At 43.7% G+C, this 20,937-nt stretch overlaps 1 protein-coding gene across 3 annotated transcripts in view; it reads right to left on the bottom strand.

Moving 5' to 3' along the window:
* UBE2J1 (ubiquitin conjugating enzyme E2 J1) overlaps window positions 1–20,937 on the bottom strand; it is a 39,462-nt gene that overhangs the window by 18,216 nt on the left and 309 nt on the right. Inside the window, exon 1 of one of the 3 annotated variants that reach the window (XM_068416262.1) lies at window positions 7,853–8,033. The exons of 1 other annotated variant lie outside the window; for it this stretch is intronic. In XM_068416262.1, coding sequence (XP_068272363.1) covers window positions 7,853–7,883 — 31 coding nt within the window. In that variant the 5' untranslated portion in view covers window positions 7,884–8,033. Of the gene's footprint in view, window positions 1–3,887; window positions 3,910–7,852; window positions 8,034–20,937 lie in introns of those variants that run through there. One more of the 3 variants, XM_068416277.1, reaches the window with a different exon arrangement.

Here is a 20,937-nt window from a genome sequence, read left to right as displayed (position 1 = left end):
ATTTTTTACCACGGCCTGTAGTGACAGGACAAGAGGCAATTAATCATAGAAAGGTTGGGGTCGAAAGGCACCTCTGGAGATCATCTAGTCCAACCCCCTGCCAAAGCAGGTTCCCCTAGAGCACGTTGCACAGGGTCATGTCCAGGTGGGTTTTGAATATCTCCAGAGAAGGAGACTCCACAGCCTCCCTGCGCAGCCTGTTCCAGTGCTCTGTCACCCTCAAAGTAAAGAAGTTTTTCCTCATATTCAGATGGAACTTCCCATGTTTCAGTTTGTGCCTGTTGCCCCTTGTCCTGTCGCTGGGCACCACTGAGAAGAGTCTGGCCCCATCCTCTTGACACCCATCCCTAAGGTATTTTTAAGTATTGATAAGATCCCCCCTCAGTCTTCTCTTCTCCAGACTAAACAGACCCAGCTCTCTCAGCCTCTCCTCATAAGAGAGATGCTCCAGTCCTCTGATCATCTTTACAGCCCACCGCTGGACTCTCTCCAGTAGTTCCTTGTCTTTCTTGAACTGGGGAGCCCAGAACTGGACATAGTACCCCAGGTGTGGCCTCACCAGGGCAGTGTAGAGGAGGAGGATAACCTCCCTTGACCTGCTGTCCACTTAAGCTATTAGTAAAATACAAGTAATCTGCATTACGTGTTTGTCTATTAATGATGCTATCTACAATTAGGAAAATTATTAGACAATAATATTAGAAAAATAAAAAAATTGAAACCGCACAATCAATTTGAGACAAGCATCAAGGCCCTTCAATTAGATGATGTGTATGCCATGGATGACATTTTGGGAAGTCTTTTTAAATCCAGTTGGCTTTGTTTTTTCCCCCTCCACTCAATACCCGACCACTGAGCCAAGAGTGCCTGACCCATGGCTGGTGTAACCACCAAGTGACTTCAGAGCTCACAGTGTCACCTGCTGAACTACCACCACCAGTCCTTGCGGGAGCCCAAAGCACCTGGGGACCCGTTCACCCAAACTGCCTGTACTTGCATGCAAAAGAAAATCCCATTTACTATAGGTAAGTTTAAATTTCACATAAGGGGAAAAACAACAGTGAATCAGTCAGTCAGTAGTTTAACTGCACGAAGACTGGATCACGCAACAAAAAAAAAAAAAGTCAGGATTAAATTTATGTGTAAAGTACATTGGATTTCTCGTAAGACGACAACACTCGATGAGCTTTGACTTTTTAAGTAAAAAAAAAAATCACTTTAAGTGATGTGGTCACTAAAGCATCCAAGAAAACATATTTAAAGCAAAGAGTCATAGCAGACTGGAGAGTTGTGAAATACTTTTAGTACAGCTCTTTGATATGGAGAATTGTATTTTTTTAAAGTAGCGTTGTACTCTCTAGAGATGGTTTATTAAATCTAAACATATAGAGACTCTAACAGGTTCACAGCGACCTGCACAGTGTCACTAGGTAACTGTGTGTCACCTACTCCATCGTGGATGTCATTTTCCTGGACAGCTTAGAACCTGTGAATGGTAGATTATTAGTGAATTAAAAACAATAAAAGGGGGAAAAAAAGGGGCTCGAGACAAAAGCACTCTGAAATATAAACTACAATCCTTTTGCAGAATAGTGTGTCAAATGGTATCTACTCTAGAAATAAACCTACATTACCACTCTTTCAAGTGAGCTCCACATAACTAATGCTCTTCTCCTCTACCCCTGCCTTCCTTGTGTTTACTCATTTTGCCCCCACCTTTCTTAACCCTTCTGAGGTAACATCTGTCTTTAAACAGATGTCCTGGTTTGGCTCAAACCAGGCCAAATAGTCTTAGAGAACCCAAGGTCACTGCTTACGAGTAAAGAGCCGAAGGGGGTTGTACCTGCAGGGAGTAGTGGACGGGGCAGGTGACCCAGGATTGACCAGCAAGGTATTCCATCCCATACATATCATTCTCACTTTCCTGTTTATCACTAACCCACTGCCTCCTGGAGGTGGGGCCCAGGAGGGAGGGGCCCTCCTGTCTCCCACTGATTGGTACCAGCTTTGCCATATCTCCAATTAAAAGCCTGCAGGTGTGATGGCAGTGGAGCTTTTGCATTTTGCCCTCTGCCCGTGCTGGGTGGAGCTACTGCATTTTCCCTTCTGTCTGTGCTGGGGGGAGGTACTGCCTTTTCCCCTCTGCCTGTACTGGGGGGAGCAACTCTGCCTGAGGAGGATTTCCAAGCTCTTGATCTTGGTTTTGTACATATTTGTATATATTTGGTTATTTCTATTATTATTGTTATTATATTCTTTTTCATTATTATAGTTTATTAAAACTGTTTTAACTTTCCAACCCATAAGTCTCTCTCCCTTTTCCCTTTCCCTTTGGGTGGGGGGGGGGAGGGTTAACAGAGAGCATCTGCCACAGGTTTAGTAGCCGGCCCAGCTTTAAACCGTGACAACAGATTTTTGAGTTCCTGTATATATTTTTGTACGTCATTTCACAAAAATGTGACTGTATTTTCATAAAAATTTGCATAGCAGTTTATAGTCACTTCATTTTGAATCAAGACCACACGTAAAGTTTCGTTAGGACTGAGATACCTGATCTTTCTTCATCAAAAGCCACACATCCCAGTCGCATCCATCCAAAATAAAATCCCTGGACGACAGATGAAACTTCCAGTTGGGCAAGTCCTTAAACCACTGAGGAGAACATACTACATATTCTGTTTCTTTAAAGCTCTTTTCCAAAGCATTCCCTATTACCTCTGTCTATGACTATACAAATCTTTGCTCTGACAACTCAGCAACAGAAGTATGTAGGAACAGGCATACTTGCAACAGACCATGCAAAGATTTCCAGATTTTTCAGTCTTCTGGAACTAGAAAGCCAGCAGTAGAAGCAACCCATAATCCTACCGATCCTTCCCTCACCGCCAGTGACCACCTTATCAAACCTACATCCTCCAGTGCTACAGGAATGGGCAAAATGAAGAACAGTTAAAACTTCAGTCTCAGGTGAACAGCATCACCATTTTAAAGTCATCTATACCGAAAACTACTACAGTTTCAACATTATTCTAAACATCATAATCTGCAGAACGCTATTTCTCCATACTAGAGAAATCACCCTTCTCTGTCTAAATAAAAGCAAATGGAGACAATGAAGTTGCTCATCATTCACTGCTTCTGTGATGTTCTCCACTAGTCAAGTTCCCATTTTATGCTGATTTCTTGTAACAAGACAAAACAATGTTCTTACAAAACTAAAAATTGCAATTGCAGAACTCTAACAACTGTCTGGGGCAGCCACAGGTTCCATAATTGCTTTTATTTTAAAATTCAGTTTGGCCGTTGCTTTGACTTCTGCTACAATAACAAACAGAAAGACCATTTGCCAAGAGAAAGGCCAGCTGCTTTACATCTTCAGGGTCTCAGATACATCCTTTCCCAGGACCCACAAGCCTCCTGAATAGCTGTTTTACATCTTCAGAGCCTCACGTATATCCTTCAGCAAGACCCGCAAGCCTCCTGTACTCATATAAAGTATTGACAAATGTAAAAAATAAAAAAAGATAATACTTTTAATTAGTATATTCTCTCTTTCCTCTCACCCTTAGAAATGACAGACCTTCAGTCCTCATATCCCTCAGAGCAGCAGGGAGTACAAGACTCTTTCCCTAGTTACAATTCAAAACAACTGTTCAGTCAACACAAAGAGAGATGAAACGTATCCAATGTAAGGTGCTTGCTGAACGCGCTAAGATCAAGCAATGATCAATTTTTAACATCCATTCAACTTTTGATTTTTAAAAAATTCTATCTTTATTTCATACACGGAAGGTCCTAAGCAGCACAGTACCTACTGGCTATTTTCTATTAACTTTTTTCATTAACAAAGAACTGATGCACGCTTGTTGACAAGGAATACTTCTTACTTGTAAAAAGTATGGAGCCGAGAGAGAAGTACAGGTTGTAGGAAAAGCAGTAAGTGTATTGAAGATGACAGCTAAGAGGATCGCAATCTCAGCACATTATGTTCCCTGTACGTCCAAGATCCAAAAGTGCTGTCCCTGGGCAGCAAATGCAGGATGCACACACCATGCCTCCCTCCATGTGCTCTCCCCAGTCCTCCAGTGCCCTCAGTAGCCGAATTCTAGATGAGGAGGTCTGCTGAAAACAAACAAAACAACCCACCCAAAACAAAATAAAAAAGCACTGTTGTTTGTGGACCCTATGTGAGTCACTGTAAGTAGCTGTTCATAATTCAAGTGTGTCTGTGCTAATACCCGCTTAGAAGACTGGTAACATCCTACATGAAAGAGGGAGACTGTCACTACAAAACCAGTGACTACAAGATTTGGTGTCTGATCTTGCAGCAGGCTAAGGGTCACAGCTCTTGGAAAAAAAGGTAAAGAGATTATTCCAAGCAGCTGTCTTATAAATTTCAGAAAATGGGGATGTTCCTGAAGCATGAAGAGGATGAAGTCTATGCTTTAGTCAGCTGAGCTTTAATATTGATGGGAGAGGTTTATCAGCCATATGGTAGCAGGCTGATATACACTGACTAATCCATTTTGAAATCCTAAGACAGAAAATAGGTTGCCCTTTTACAAGTGCCAAAAATAGACATAAAAATATGAAGCAACAGCTTAAAAGGGTTTGCCTTATTGAGGCAATACAAAGAAGCCTGAAGTGTGGAGTGTGAAATTTCTTCCCTTCCAAAATTAATGGTCTTTCAGGGGAGGAATAAAAACCAACCACATTCACAGATGGTGTGAGGAGACAGCTTCAGGTGAATGTCCCCACACCTCCTTGCCCTTACAGAGGTAACTGTCAGGAGCCAGCAGCAGCTTAGCACACCACCCTCACCAAGCCCAGACCTGTGGTGGCCACGACATGTACCCATTGTAAACAGAGAGCTGCCAGAGCAGCAGCTGTGCGGCCTCTCATCGACATAGACACAGTGTGCAGGGGAACAACTTGTTTTGTGTTGTGGAGAGTTACTGTCTTTTAGATATGTTGGGATGAACCAACATTAGCTGGAGAAACTGGGATACGGAAGAAGATGAATATATTGACTAGCAGCAATTAGCAGGAGGACAAAGCTGTGTATTGCTCTTTACGTGGTCTATATGAAAGCACACAAAAAAGAAAGGCACTAGAGAGCCTAACTGATCCTCGTTCATCAATCTGGTCTAGCACACCTACTCACAGAAGAGGGACCCACGTAGCCGTGTATCACCATAGAAGAACTTCAGCTCCTGCCATAGTTCTACAGCAGAATTTGGCTTAAAAGAAACACGAATAAAAGCAGAGGTTTCTTTTAACAAAATTTTCCTGTTTAAAATGTGTTTTCCTCAACGATATTTTGGATAAAGCCTACTATAATCATTAAAATAACTTATACTGAAACTGTAAGTAGTATTTCCTCTCTTTAAAACTACTGAGTAGACAGAAGTCATCATCTGCAACCAGAGTTTGCTCAAGTCCAAAAGCAGATTTCAACACGAGAAGCCTCTTGTGCAGGTACAAAACGATTACTTTTTTCACTCTGTCTCAAGATAGCACATTTCAAATCCCTAAAGCTGACCAGGGCCTAAAGGTTAACAGCTTAGTTCTTCCTCTATATAAGTCAGAGCAACAAGAACAAGAGATATGAGGACAGCTACTAGTTTTAAAGCCTTAGACAGCTCAGTTACCAAAATAATCCGTTCAGTCCACAGATGACACAACCATTCTAAATAGGAAACATGGTGGATTTGGTTTTATATATTTCAGTGCATCTGCATTAATTAGAACCACCTTAATATTAGAACGTTCTACATTTCCATCTTAAATCTTCAGTTGAATGTCAAGTGTAAGATACCATCACTAAACTGCAAATGTAACTGTAACAAGATATGAATTTGTAAAACACACACAAAAATATTAAATAATTGCATATGCTTATCTACCTGGTTAGCAAGAAAAGTGTCAGACTAAAAGCAATGGCTATACATAACTACAGTCAATTCATTTTAACGGACAACAACTCTTGAAGAAACAATATTTATTTTAAATCTTTTTTTGGTACTTATTCAATACCTTTTTGCCCATCTTTTTTAATGAAAGATTTCATGAATATTAAGTGACTTTTGAAATGTGTGTTTTAAAACATATTACAGAAATTTAAAAAGTGATTTAAATAATTTATAGACTTTCAGCATCTGTACAGAAAGAAATAATTTAATACATTAATATGCTATAGAGCTTGTTTAATTTGGGGAAGCAATATTGACCCATTGCACGAATCATTCAACTTTTCAAGTAAGGTTCATTTTGCTATGGAACAGCACAGGTGCTGAAACTCAATTCCAGCAGAGGTAATTTTCTCTTGAAAACAAGGGGAACTAGTAACAACAGAGGGGAAGAACATTTCTAAATTAAACCACAAATATTTTCCCAGTCCACCCAGATCCCAGGAGCACGTCATACAGCACACCACCACTATTTCCAATGACGTGACAAACCATAACTAGTGAGCATGTTCCTGTGGCCTTGTAAATTCACATATGCAATATACCTAGCACACCTCCCCGCCCAAAAAAAAAGTTACAGTTTAAAATATCAGGAAGGGAGACAAGTACATCATTGGCTTTGTGTTATCTTTCAGTTATGCAACTTGGGTGTGAGAGCGAGGGATGTAACTGAGCAATTAGATACATCATCCACATGAGGCATGTTTTGTAAATAAGCCTGTCATTTACGTTTGTAAGGTACAAGTCATCATAATGTTCAGTTTCTCCCAACCTTCCACGCTGATAATAGGACAGTATGATTAAAGAATAAAGCCACTATTCATCATAACAATATGAAGCTGACAACACCTACTTCCCCAAACTGGATTAGGGAAAAGCAGGGGCACGGCAGCGACTGAAACACAAACCCAACTAGCTCTAACAAGCTGTTGAAGAAGTTTTGCTCCAGCAGCGACAGGCCCCGGGCTGTGCGCGCAGCTCCCAGGAGGTGAAGCCCGGCACAGCTGGTGAGGGGCCGCTGCTCCAGTACAGCCCTGAGGGAGGGACCCGACCTGTCCTCAGTTTCCCTTCCTAGGAAGCAAAAACTTCCCTTCCAGCGCTGTTTCTCAAGACATCTCCCACATCTCTTGAGGCATCCCTCTCACTTCAAGGATGCAAGTCTAGGAGTTATAAGGCATGAATTTTAACACGAAATGCCATGAACACACACACATGCATATAAATACAGCATGTACAGTAACACTTCTGTAAAGCAAACTTAGGCCACACAGACTAAGCTATCGTTGGCAACCTGTCCCCTCACACGCACCTACTTGGAAAGGAGGCGATACCCAGGGGAACAGGGCAGAAGGTTCAAAGGTACATTTCCACAAACCAGCAAAAAAGCTGGGCATGCACACACACCCCCCGTCCCAGGTAGCCAGGGTGTTTTGAACCTAATTACAGCTCGAAGGGAGTTCTCAGCGCCGTGGCACTGGGAAGCAGAACCGACCCAGCCGGCCTCCGCCTGAACGCCGCCACCTCCCCCCTGCGCAGCTGACCCGCACCCGCGGGCACCGCCGCGGCCCAGGGCCCCCGTCCCTCCTGCCCACCGCGGCCTCGGCTCCGCCGTTGCACCTGTCCCGCCGCGCCCCGGGAGGCGACTGCCGGCCCCGCCACCACCGCCACGCCCCGGCAGCGGCGCCCGAGCCCTCCGCGAACCGCGGCAGCCCCGGCGCAGGTACACCCGCTCGCCGCGGTGGTCAGCGGCCTGGGCAGCCTGCAAGGCACGGCCGCGTACCCCCTGCCCGGCCCTGCCGCCCGCCCGCCCGCGGCCTGCAGGCGAGGCCGGCGGCCGCCTCCCGGGCGCCCGCCGGGGCCTGCCAGGCCGCCACACCGCCTACCCGGGCTCTTGAGGTTGTAGCGGGCCTCCATGGCAGCGGGGACCGACCGCTCGCTCGCTCGCTCCCTCCGCAGCGTCTCCGGCAGCGGAGGCCGGGGCAGGGGGCGGAGGAGGAGGAAGGCCAGGCCCGGCCCAGCCCGCCTCGCCTAGGGAAACTCCCCTGACGTGGCAGCGACAGCGGCGGCCCCGCCGTGACCGCGGAGGGAGGCACCTGCCGCGCCGTCCCCGCCCCGGGGCCGCGGCGTCCCCGCCCCGCGGCCTGGCCCTGGGTAGGGCTGGCTAGGCCGGGCCCGGAGCAGGCGGCTGGTGGGTATTCGTACGGTTGCGTTGCACACATTAGAATTCACAAGCTGCCCGCCCTTCTCTGTCGTAGCGCGGAAGAAGCCGCGGGTTTCCAGCAGCGATGGATGACTCTCGGGCTGCACAGCAGAACCGCAGCCGGGGTGGGATGTCATGCTGCGATCACTAGGCCGCATATCTGCCGTGGTGGCTGCAATAATGAAAATGCCCCTTGCGTCCCCGTCTCGTCTCTGCCTTGAAGCGCAGAGGACATGGGGTGAGTTGCCTCAAGACCTCATAGCACAAGGAGATTCGTTTGAAAACTGGGGGCTTAGAAAAGGAACTTCCAGGACCCCACAGACCCACCAACACCTCACCCAAAAGACTTAACCATACTGTAAGACTTGGAAGCATCTTGTTTGATGGTTTTCATAATCATGAAAGACTGAAATGGTGTCATACACCAATGATGGTTAGTTTAGGCAAGAATTATCAGCAAGAGCTTGACTCGATGGGGAGATCACCTTTTCCATGCCACAATGCCAGAAGAATATTTGCATCTACAACTTCAGTTTCTCTGCCTCCTGGTTACAGCCACAGTACACTTGGGATAGCTCTTTTTAAGCATTTATAGCTAAGGAAATACCTAAATTAAAGTGGTCACAATCTCAGCAGTCTCAGTTTCCCTTTAATTCAGTACAAGCTGTAAATAAGAAACATGTCTGAGCTCTTACGTGCTTATCTTCAACAGCATAAGCTTGAAACTCTTGTCTCAAGCTCATGAATTGTCCTTAATTTCATCTACATTACTTTTACTTCCTAATCATCTTTAAAAAAATATTTTTTTCATGTTTTGATGTCTTAGTTCTCTTTTCCTCTTTCCTTCTTTGATTGAACAGCAATGGAAAACAGTTATAAACAAAAATATTTGAGTAAGTTTATTTTTTTCACCTTCTCATGTTCTCAGAATTGCAAAACAAGGCGTTACTCTTCCCTTTCCTGTTCTGTTGCAGTGATGTTGTGGTAACAGCAATAAATAAATAAAGCAACTTTACTCCACCTTAACAAGCAGCTGAATTTTCAAGGGGGCAAAGTGATCTTCCGTTTTACAGGACAAAGCACAATGAATACTGTCAAGCCTAAATACTGTATATAGCAGAAGGGAAGGGATGGCGTCAGACCTTGGGGTTCCCTCTTACACCAGAAGCACCCCAGGGTACATTTAACGGCCAACAACTCTTGATGACATCTCAACATTTCTGGCTAACAATGGCTGATCTGACCACTCCAGACGGTGAGCTGCAGACCAGGCACTGGGTGTCACGTTTACGAACTCTTTTGGTTGTTCTTAGCAGGTATGTCCCATCTTTCCTTGCTTGCTGGAGCCATCTTGCTGTGCAGTGGGAGAAGGGCTCTGAGACCATCTGTCACGAAATCTTGCCCTTCCTCAAAGTAGGAGAGCAGTATTTTGCATGTGGAAATCTAGATTTCCATGTAAAAAGTTCTTGGATCTATTTTGATAGAAGATAATTTAAAAAATGGTATTATAATATGAATAATGGCATGAATCGAGAAATGATAGTTATTATGAACTAGTTAAGAGTAATGTGGAGCTCAGCTTTCCCTTCCAGGCTCTGGCCTTTGACCCTGGCCACAGTTACAATGTCATTTTATATAGTCCAAGGAGGAAGCACCTGCAGTTAACATGAAACTTGGGCTTTTAGCTAAAAAAAGAAATACACAGTCACTGTAACTACATGACAGCTAAGCACTACTGAAAATAAGTTGAATAGACCTTTACGTAACAGAAGTTTACTGATAGGATGTATACATTTTCCCATTTAAGTAAGCTGCATTGTGGCATGGCTGGGTGCTGGGGTAATCGCCACGTGAAATTGTGCAGAGCTAGCAGTACAAGACCGCTTTCATTTTCAGCTGTATTATTAGGTAAAAGTCAGAACTGCAGGAAGTGAATCCTGCCAGGTGAAACCGCCAATTCCTGGGAGGTAGTCAGCGTACTGGTAGAAAACTAGGGATTAATTCCCAGCCCTGCATGTCAGCAGCTGCTTGGGGTAGACAAGGAGCAGGCACTACAGAACTCTTGCACAGTGTTGCCAATCTGGAGCAGCAGCCTCCCTCCTCTTCCTGTCTCTGGTCAAAAATGCCCTTTGGATTTGTCTTTTCATCTGCCTTTTGTTTAGACTTTTGCACGGAGAAGCCATTTTGTGCTAGAACTTGTGGTTTTTTTAAAACCAAATGCCAAATGTAGTAGCAAAATCTCAAGTCATCCTACATGCTGGCAGCACTTCATGTAGCTTGTGCATCCTGTCATATGATCTTGGTGAAAAAATAAACATGCTCAGCTGAAGCATATAGAAACTGAAAGTCTGCCTGAACACTGCCGCAACAAAGATTTCATTATTTGATACCACACTGAATCCTTCCAGAAAGATTTTGTACAACTTCACCAAATTGGTTGCAGGACAGCAAGAATCATCAGTTTTGACAACTCAAAATATTAAAAATTGTGTGGCTTTAGTAAATATTTTACATTGAAGTAAGGCTTCAGTTTGACCAAAAAAAAATCACCAATAATTTCTACTCTATTTTTTTTTTTAATTCTAGTTTCTGAGCAGATGTTTTTGTTCATGTTTCTATGTACTTCTCTGCATTTGTGGTATACTGATTTTTTATTCTTTTGGATGAAAACAGATACTCTGATACAGCTACCGAGCTTCAGAGCAAAGAGGCATATAGGCCACTCTGTTGCAAAAAACATTACAAAATTAATGACAATCATAAGGTCTGATAAAATACGTAATTCTTCAATTGCAGCTATTTCTACTGTGAAAGAAAGGCCAAATCAGAGTAAACACATGGGCAGAATTCCACTGGACAACTGCAGACTATGGATTTACATTTCTGAGCTGATTACCAGAGGCTCACTTTAGAGCTAATGGAGATAACCAGGAGCTTTTACAGCAGAGTTCATCTTGCCTGGAATAGATGTTAGCTGTAGATCCAACAAATCATGCTTTAAAAGATCCCAGATTTCTCCATTAGCTGCAAAGGGGGATTAAACTAAGTCATTATGTTCTAGACTGTCCTAGTTGGTATCTTCCTATGTATGTATAGCTGCATCTGAGATACATAGCTCTCTGATACAAATGTATCATGCATTTCCCCTCAGTTTAAAAAAATTACAAACATTTCAGTCAACTGAGCCTCTTATTTTTAACAGTGATTCTTGATGAACTGACTTTAAAGGTCCAAGAGCGGAGCTCAGCAGGTAGGAACAGGAATCACAGAGTTCAGCAAGCAGAGCTGGGGGGCTGGACACCAAAGAAGCCTCCATCAGGAGCCCCCAAAGAGGGAGTTACTCCTGAGACCTCACCTTTCACTTGGAGGCAGGACACCTGTGTGACACAGGGGTTCAGTTTTTGCACTTGGGTCTGATGCATCAGTGTATATTCTTGCAGATCTCAGGGAATTAAGCTTGGTAATGTGACATTGAACTATTATTTATTTCTCTGTGCAGGTCATATACTTGTGTGAGGTAAGGTACATTTCAACAGTGTATACTATACATCAAGTGATTACCTAAAGTCAGTTCAGAGTGGGGTTTGTATGCTTGGTAGGCTGTCTCATAATCTCAGCTACGTATCATTTCTTCTAGAGAAGGTCCAAGATCACAAAAGCTTATGAAAATATAATAGTTCTTCGTACAAAGCATTCACACCCTGCTTTCACCAATTCACAAAATGTAGAGCGGTTTGTTTCATTTATAATGCTACCCTTTCAATACAGACAGTTGGCTGCAGAATTAAACTCTAATGGAATTAAGAAATCTAATATTAATATGCCTATATTATATCAGTGGGAACAGATATGACTCACTTGGAAGAGAAATTATTGTGCTCAGTGGTGACTAATACAGTCTCAGCTTTTAAAACCCTTTAAGTGAATTCAGACCTGGTAAATCTGGATTCAACAAGTGCACCTCCTCCTCACTGATAAGAACAAGCATGGCGTTGTGTAACCAATGCCCTGTAGCAATCGCACAGATGCATGGTGCTTCTCAGGAAAGCGACTACGCTCTTTTCTTCAAGCTTAGATCTAGAGCAACCATCTCACAAAACAGGTGGCTTTGCCAGATGACTTTTATTAGGGTTATTTCAGAAATGGAAGAAAGAGAATGAGGGAAGAAGTTACCAGATTGCTGTAACTGCCCAAGCAAGCGAGTGCCTGATCTGGACCATCAATGCAGTGTTTGTGGAACATCTTGCAGTAGTCCACACTATGTGAAGTCAAAATAAAGGTACAGGTTTTTCACCTTCCCCCCGCCCCCCCCCTCGAAGAATGGGAAGAGTCACGCCAGTCACTTGACTCACACCCCTCTGGCATCATCATTGTAATAGGGGTGTGAGTCAAAGCACAAGTCAAAGCTGAAGCTGCTCTCCAAGTGACAGCTGTTCGTGACTCTGGATGTCCCTGATCTAGTTACTCCATCTTTAGCAACTACAGATAATGGCAGAAATTTTCTCTGGTGCATATTCTTTACCGTGCAAATTGCAGAGAGCGCTAGATAGTTGGAGAGTAGTTGTGAACTACCCTGACCAAAAATTACTTTGCTCCTGTGCCACTATTTAGTGAGAAAATACCAGGTATAGCCTTTGGCTCATGCAGCCAGTTTTTCATGATCCTCCCTCTTCAGGGCTCCGGGCCCCAGATTTTCTTTTTGTCACTTTTTCCTTATGTGAGTTGCTCCCCGTGTCCCTTAACTTACTTACTCCCAAAAGCTTCCTTCTGGGAAGGGAGCATGTGTCTTCACAATTACACGGCACCCAGAGGGAAAGCAGTCAGGATTACATCTGTTGGACTGCCATCAAGCAGTCTTTCCACCATTCCAAAAATGTTACTCATGACTCTAATGTGAACTTGCATGTACCTGCTTGCCTACAGCTGCTTGCATACAGCTCCTACTGACTCAGCAATGGGAGTAAAGGATTTATGAGCAGACTCTTAAGTTAAAGCTCCTCAAAAAGCATTTTACAATCAGTGTAAAAGTTGTCTCTGTCAGGCCCCTGTAGATATCTGGGACACCCCGAAGTTTCTCAGATGGTTAATGGAAACCTAGAGCTTGATTCGGTTGCACACACATAAGCATCTGATGCTTTAGGAGGTATTCTAAGGTATGCCAGACATCCATACGGAACAGAAAGTATGAGATGAGATACTGGTGCCATCTGAACAAAGCAGTAGCTGAAGGCCAGGTGGAGTCCCTAGAGCACCTTCAATGACACGAGGGACCCATGTGGGCAACTGGACTAAACTCCTAATCACAGAAGTCAAGAGAGCCCAGAGACTGGCTCTGCTGACTGAACATGTACCCTCTGGCAAATTGCATTGCTCTCTGGGCTCCAGCCGACCATATTAACCCCATCTCCACCACGTGCTAGCAAGGCACCTCCCTCTACAGTTTCAGCTGCTTGGGCTCCACAGCCCAGCCCTGGTAGGGTCCAGCCCCACAGCCTTGGTTCAGCATGTTCAGGGGATCACAGCTCTGTGAGAAAGAGCACTGCAGAGCCAGGCAAGACAAGGCAGAACGAGAGACGGAGGTAGGGCTGTTGAGATGAGGTCCAGAAGAAAAACACTGATGTGAAAAGGTATAAAATGCTGGAAGCGAAAAGTGGAGAGTCAGAAAATGGCAGTTTGGTGACACTGACCAGCGAAGACTCAAGACTCATCTGGTGTCTTGCAGGGGCAGGTGGGCATGTTGATGCTTAGTCTAGTAGCTTGCTAGTCATAGCCACCTGTATTATATCAGTAAATTATTACTTTACACTTTCAAATGGTGTGTATCTGCTTGCAGGGTTTTTTTTTTTGCAGATGGTGGAAGGTGTCTAGCACAGTGACTCAGGAGGGGTGCAGACTGGCAGGGGATGTAGGCTGCAGAGGAATTTTGTTATTCTGAAAGAGGAATAACAAAAGCTGAAAACAATTGTGCAGTCTGGTGTTGTCATAACTATTAAAATTAGAGACGTATAGCTTGGATTTTATGGGGACTATTAACGGTAGCAATATAAAAACGGGAGAGAAGAAGGGAAAGAACTTCTTCCATCCTGAAGAACTTTTAAGGATGCACTCAGTTCAAGGGAGCAGGAAGCTTTCGTGGGAGAGGGTGCACTGAGAAAAACAGGAAAGGCATTTATAATCTGTCAAGAGAACACTGAACTGAAAGCCCATACTCAAGTTTCTACATAATGGCCTTGAGGAAGAATTGCAGAACTTGGAATGACGACTGCTGCTCTATAGATAGAAAATGTGGAATTGAAATATGAAATGAAATTGCCGAAGGAAGAGGACTGGAAACAGTGCTGAGCAAGGGGAACAGCACTGGTGGGAGCGAGCTGATTTGTGTGCCTCTGCTGCAGAGCTTGCATTCAGCACTTAGGATGCAAGACCAGACAGCGTGATGAATGGCATACTGGCAGTCAAAAGAAGTTCGAGCAGCTGTGGAGTACTGAAAGAAAAGCAATTTGTGGATCAGACCATATGGCTCGCCAGAGGATGATTCAGTCTTTGAAAAGGGCACTACAGAAAAGCAGAGTATGGTTCCACCTCTCAGTGCAGAGTTTGGAGAGCAAGAGGTTGGCCCCTGGGACCTCTTGATTTGGCTCAATCCTTTTGGTTAACTGGAGAAGTTCCAGCTGACTGGAAATGAGCAAACGTAACGCCCATCTACAAGAAGGGTCGGAAGGATGATCCAGGGAACTATAGGCCTGTCAGCCTGACCTCGGTGCCAGGCAAGGTGATGGAACAGATCATCCTGAGTGCCATTACACAGCACATGCAGGACAATCGGGGCATTGGGGCCAGCCAACATGGATTCATGAAAGGCAGGTCCTGCTCGACCAACCTGGTCTCCTTCTATGACAAAGTGACCCGCTTAGCAGATGAGGGCAGGGCTGTGGATGTAGTCTATCTAGACTTCAGTAAGGCATTCGACACTGTCTCCCACAGCATCCTCCTGGACAAACTGGCTGCCTGGGGCTTGGATGGGTGGACTCTTCAATGGGTTAAAAACTGGCTGGATGGCCGAGCCCAGAGAGTGGTGGTGAATGGGGCAAAGTCCAACTGGTGGCCGGTCACCAGCGGTGTTCCCCAGGGCTCAGTTCTGGGGCCGGTGCTGTTCAATATCTTTATAGATGATCTAGACGTAGGGATTGAGTGCACCCTCAGTAAATTTGCAGATGACACCAAGCTGGGTGGGAGTGTCGATCTGCTGGAGGGTAGGAAGGCCCTACAGAGGGATCTGGACAGGTTAGATAGATGGGCCGAGACCAACGGCATGAGGTTCAACAAGAACAAGTGCCGGCTCTTACACTTCGGCCACAACAACCCCATGCAGCGCTACAGGCTGGGGGAAGAGTGGTTAGAAAGCGGCCCGGCGGAAAGAGACCTGGGGGTGCTGATTGACAGCTGGCTAAACATGAGCCAGCAGTGTGCCCAGGTGGCCAAAAAGGCCAATGGCATCCTGGCCTCTATTAGGAATAGTGTAGCCAGCCGGTCTAGGGAAGTGATCGTCCCTCTGTACTCGGCACTGGTGAGGCTGCACCTTGAGTACTGTGTCCAGTTCTGGGACCCGCACTTCAAGAAAGATGTTAAGGTGTTGGAGCGAGTCCAGAGGAGGGCGACCAAGCTGGTGAAGGGTCTGGAGGGTCTGACCTACGAGGAACGACTGAGGGAGCTGGGGTTGTTTAGCCTGGAGAAGAGGAGGCTCCGAGGTGACCTTGTTGCAGTCTACAACTACCTGAAGGGAGGTTGTAGTGGAGTGGGAGTCGGCCTCTTCTCCCGGGCAACTAGCGATAGGACAAGAGGGCACAGCCTCAGGCTTCGCCAGGGGAGGTTCAGGTTGGACATTAGGAAGAATTTCTTTTCAGAAAGGGTTATTAGACATTGGAATGGGCTGCCCAGGGAGGTGGTGGAGTCACCATCTCTGGATGTGTTTAAGAAAAGACTGGACATGGCACTTAGTGGCATGGTCTAGTTGACAGTGTGGTGTAAGGGCAACGGTTGGACTCGATGATCCCTGAGGTCTCTTCCAACCTGGTTGATTCTGTGATTCTGTGATTTGGCTCTACTGGATTTCCCAGAAGGCACACCCCTGTTCTCCCCATGTACTGCTTTGCAAAAGGAGTTGAAAGAGATTACGTTTCCCATGGCTCAGATGGCTCTGGTTGTTATCAAAGTAGTCCCCAAAACTGATGTGGATGTGCATGAACAACAGGGGAAAATTCAATGAATAGTTGATTTAACCTCAGAACAAGCAGGAATTGTATCACATGTCAGGTCCCTTGAATGGTATCACTGCAAAGTTGATGGTGGGGCTTCCAGAAACCCCAGGAGTGCTGGTTAAAGATTTTAACTTTATTGCTAGGACATCCACCACTCCATCCATCAGGCAGTTTTAGGAGCAGCATTAGAGGAACCCCAGCTGCAGAAGAGAACTTGCAGCATTGGGTGTGAAGGATACTGAAAGCATTACTGGCTCCCAAACTGTTGGATGGTTGTTTTATCTGGAGTAACAGAAAGCTGAGGAATAACTAGAGCAATTAGTTATCAAGGAAGCATGTACTAGGCATGAGACTCAGGTTTTGTGTGGGAAGGAGCAAGGAGGCACCCTAATTAGGAAGACCAAGAACATAAACTTGCAATGATGAACAGATTGGTACTGGCTGAGTAGACACCTACCTGACATATAAACACCTATATGCAAACATGAGTTCATCTGGGTCAGAAACTCGCAATGCTGATGAGAAAGTGAGTTAGGACTATAGCATTCCCCAGTGCTAGCACTCTCAGGTAACTGGCATGCTCACCCCAACTTACACCCCTTTTCATTGACAAGCCGAGGTTCCTCTTGGACATAGTCATGCTGTTTGCTCTCCCTGCACTGAGCAGAGGCTCCAGAACATCGCTGCTCTCTTGCTTTAGAAATCCACTTCCAATTTCCAATGTGAATGTGTTGATAACATGTATTTGTACCGACACTACCCTTTAGTTCAGCAGAGTGCAGAATGGCTTTTAGTTTGCACTGAGTGGAGATTAAAATCTATATAAAGGGTAAATCCTGCTATAATAGCAAAGGCAGCTCTGACACTGTCCTGTAAGTCACTGTCAGGGCACAACTGCAAGGGCCTTTGAGGATCATATGGTGCAACTGAGCTCACCCAGACCACCTCACCATGGTTCAACACACATGCATGCGCCCTGTTGTGATAAGCCCATCGTCTTGTCTTGGCCTGCATTTTGTGAAAGAAGGCAGCCTGGAATACACTATGAAGTGTTCTGGGCTACACGCTAGGCCACTCTGTATTTCTTTTTTTGTCTCTCACGTTTGCGCTCATCTATGAGGTGTTTAATCCCAGCCCTTCTCAATTTAGGCCGTGTTTAGTTGTTGGTTTGCTTTTTTTTTTTTTTTTTTTTTTTAAAAAAAGGACATCGGTGGGTTTTCCTCTACCTTCTGATACTCAGCAATTCTGAAATAAATAATCCTTCCTTCTCGTAGCAGCTCCTGGTATTATTAAGGAAAATATTCAGTAGAGTATCTCCTCTGACTAGTCTCCTGAACATCTTTTACCTGATTAAGAATATGTTAGTTTAGTCCAAGAGACATTATGACAGACTGCTGCATTAGATCATTTTTTTTCCCTGGATGTATTTATCTATATGAATCTCTTATTCTATAATATGTTCTGGAGATGATTAAGAAATGTTTAAAATCTGACTGCCAGCATAAACAGTAGCTTGAATATGGACACGTATTTTACGGCGTGCATACATACCAAGATTACATAAATATGTTGTATCTTTTTAAGGATGTTAGTAGCATGTAATGGATTTTATACAATTTAGGTATTTTTGTGCTCAGTATTTTTTCAGTAGCTTTTTGCTCAAGACCTAACCTGTAGCTCATAATGCTTATAAGCCAAAGAGAACAGGCTGGCAGGAACCAAGGACATCTTGGGTATCTGACCTGTTTACGACAAAACATATAGATCGGGATACCAAAATGAGTATCAACACACAAGTAATCAGGGAGGCAACACACAAGTCATCAGGGAGAAAACAAATGAAGAAAAACAGTCTGTTGGGAGTCTTTTTTAAATGTAGCCCTTTGAAGATATGTGCATGAGCTAATGGGCAAATATTAATACAGTGGGAAATCAAGTGGGATGTCAACCATATGCCACCCATATCAGAGGAGCCCAAAAGAATTTCCCAACCAAGCCTACTTCTAATTTTCCACACAGCTGAAATGGGTTAAGTTGATGTGTTTGTCTGTGAGTAAATTCACATGTGGCTATCGATAAATATTTAGAATCTGAATAAGAAATTTTGGTGTTAATGATCTGTTTTCCCCATCGAACAGGACAGAGATAAAGCTGCAGCAACAAAAATCACTATATAATAATGTCGCACTCATCATTCAGTACAAAAATGGAAAAATCTCAATGTTCAATTTAAGAAAAAAATATTCTGCAATGACTATTGCAAATGACAGGGACAATAAGTATGTCATTAAAGCAAACAGTTGTTACTGTATATGATGACCTGTTTAGGATTATTTTCTTTAATTCTTCAACTTAATCTGATGATGCGTATAAAAATGGAGGGAGTTTATAAGTTCTTTAAAATGTCTTTTAAAAATTGCTGCGATACTTTCACAGAATGAACTCCCTTAGTATAAAACTTTTATCACAGGAGTGCAATTTCACATGCAAGAAACCCCAGATTTTTTTGTTTTAATGAGAAAAAAAAAGTTCCATCACAAAACATGAGATCTCAAATGATCCATTTGAATTATGCTTTATCAGAGTAGTTTGCTGCTGTCAGTTACACTTCCATGTTAATGCACAGCAAGTCTGTAATCACAGAATTTTAGAAAGACATTCCAGCACTGTAACATTTTAAATAGCCACGTTCCAGTGCATGCTCAAGGATGCATTTTAACTCTTCAAAGAATCCATCAAGTACTCTGGGCTGCTGCCTATTGAATTACTTACAGAGATTTCCTCAACTACAACAAGTTGTTGGAACCAATGTTTTACAGTTATTCAGCTCCTGATTTTAAAGTGTCTATGGGATACGAAATCGGTTTGGGTTTATTCTAAACCAGTGTTTTAAAGAGACATGGCTAGTTCAATAATGGTCCCTACTATGTCTAGGCAACTCCGATGATAAATTAAAATGGAGACTCACCGATCAGGTATTTTGGAAATACTGCACTATTTGGGAAGTGATTACTTCTCGCACAATTCCTAATTTTAAAAAAAGGTATCTCAACACTGACTTGCCAGAATTGTCTCTTGTAGCACATGGGGTATTTCATCCCTTTAAAGTAAAAACTAGAATCTCAATAAAACTTAAAAGAAAAAGCAAGAGATTTGAAACAATATGTTCTTTTAAAAAAACAACCAACCTTGCATGGCTCACTCAGTGCTCCTCCATTTCAGCTAGAACATGAAAATCTGAGGTACTAATTAGAAAATGATTACTTGAAAGTGAAACATCACCTAAACTGAAAATACCGAGTTAACAGTAGAACTAATGCATTTTAACATTCTTTCAATTTCATAATTAAACATATTTAAAACATAAGTAATCTGATAAAAATTATGCTTACTCTGATAACATCCAGTTAGAAATTGTATACATTAGCTAAAGTCACCTTCACTGAATTATGCAACATAATCTATGCCAAATTCTGGAAGGGACAAGAGCTAACTTAACTGTCTTAAATGTTGATAGTCTCTAAATACAAGGGTATACATGACTACATAGAACTCAGGCCAAATATATGGAAACTACATTCTTTAGTTATGATCCATACCATAGCCAGTACAATGCGGTAATTTAAAAAAAAACAAACAACAACAGTGTCTGGTCCAGCCTGGTAGGTGTTCTTTGTCCCACATAGTCACCTGTACCTGAAGGAGTGAAGGGAGGAGGACAGATTGTGACCCAATGGTGGGTCTCAGCAAAATGAGACACAAATGTGTGAAATTATGGCAGTCCTTCAACAAAAGTCCTGTGGAGTGGAGAGCTGTCAAAAGGTGGCTCTTACACACCACTGCTGCGGTGAACTCTGAAGACAGCTCTGCAGTACTTCAACTGAGGGGTTAGTCAGAGGAGCTGCCCTCTCCTAAGATGACAGGTGGTGACAGTACCAAAAGAAATTTGAACCCTGTATTTTTTAAGTGTTCTGCTTTCATTACAGCTACTGTTATTATCCTTCACACTGGCACCAGGACCAGTACTTCTGGCTACACTCAATGTTTCTCACCTTCCTGAGCACCTAGAACTGCATTACTTATCAAGTGAGCGTTGATGGAGCAGAGCCCCATCTATTGACTAGTACCTTCTTCTAAGAACTCCACATATATTCAATAGACTCATGCCAGAAGAGCCCATTTGTTCCAAAAAGATAAGTCACGTGCATCAGGCAGCAGTAAAGGGCTTGGAAACTACGCATCTCCCTTTTGGCAGATATTTGTGTAGAGAGCCTTTGCATTCATGCTAACGGGCTCTCCCAGCTTGTGTGTTCAGTATAGTACTAGAGCCTCAAGATGTGTCAATACAGAGCATACAGAAACTCTGCATTTGCATTCAAACCACAACTGAATTGAGACTTCTTTACCACAGGTTAAACCCCTCCTTGTTCAACAGAAGCCAGCAAACACTGGGGGCTCTTAACTCACAGAGAGACATGCAGCATTATTCCTTACTGTGGCTAAGAGAAAA

This window comes from Nyctibius grandis, chromosome 1 (genome assembly GCF_013368605.1).
Source record: "Nyctibius grandis isolate bNycGra1 chromosome 1, bNycGra1.pri, whole genome shotgun sequence".
In the NCBI taxonomy this organism is placed as follows: Eukaryota; Metazoa; Chordata; class Aves; order Nyctibiiformes; family Nyctibiidae; genus Nyctibius; species Nyctibius grandis.
This window is presented reverse-complemented; position numbering and strand designations above follow the sequence as displayed.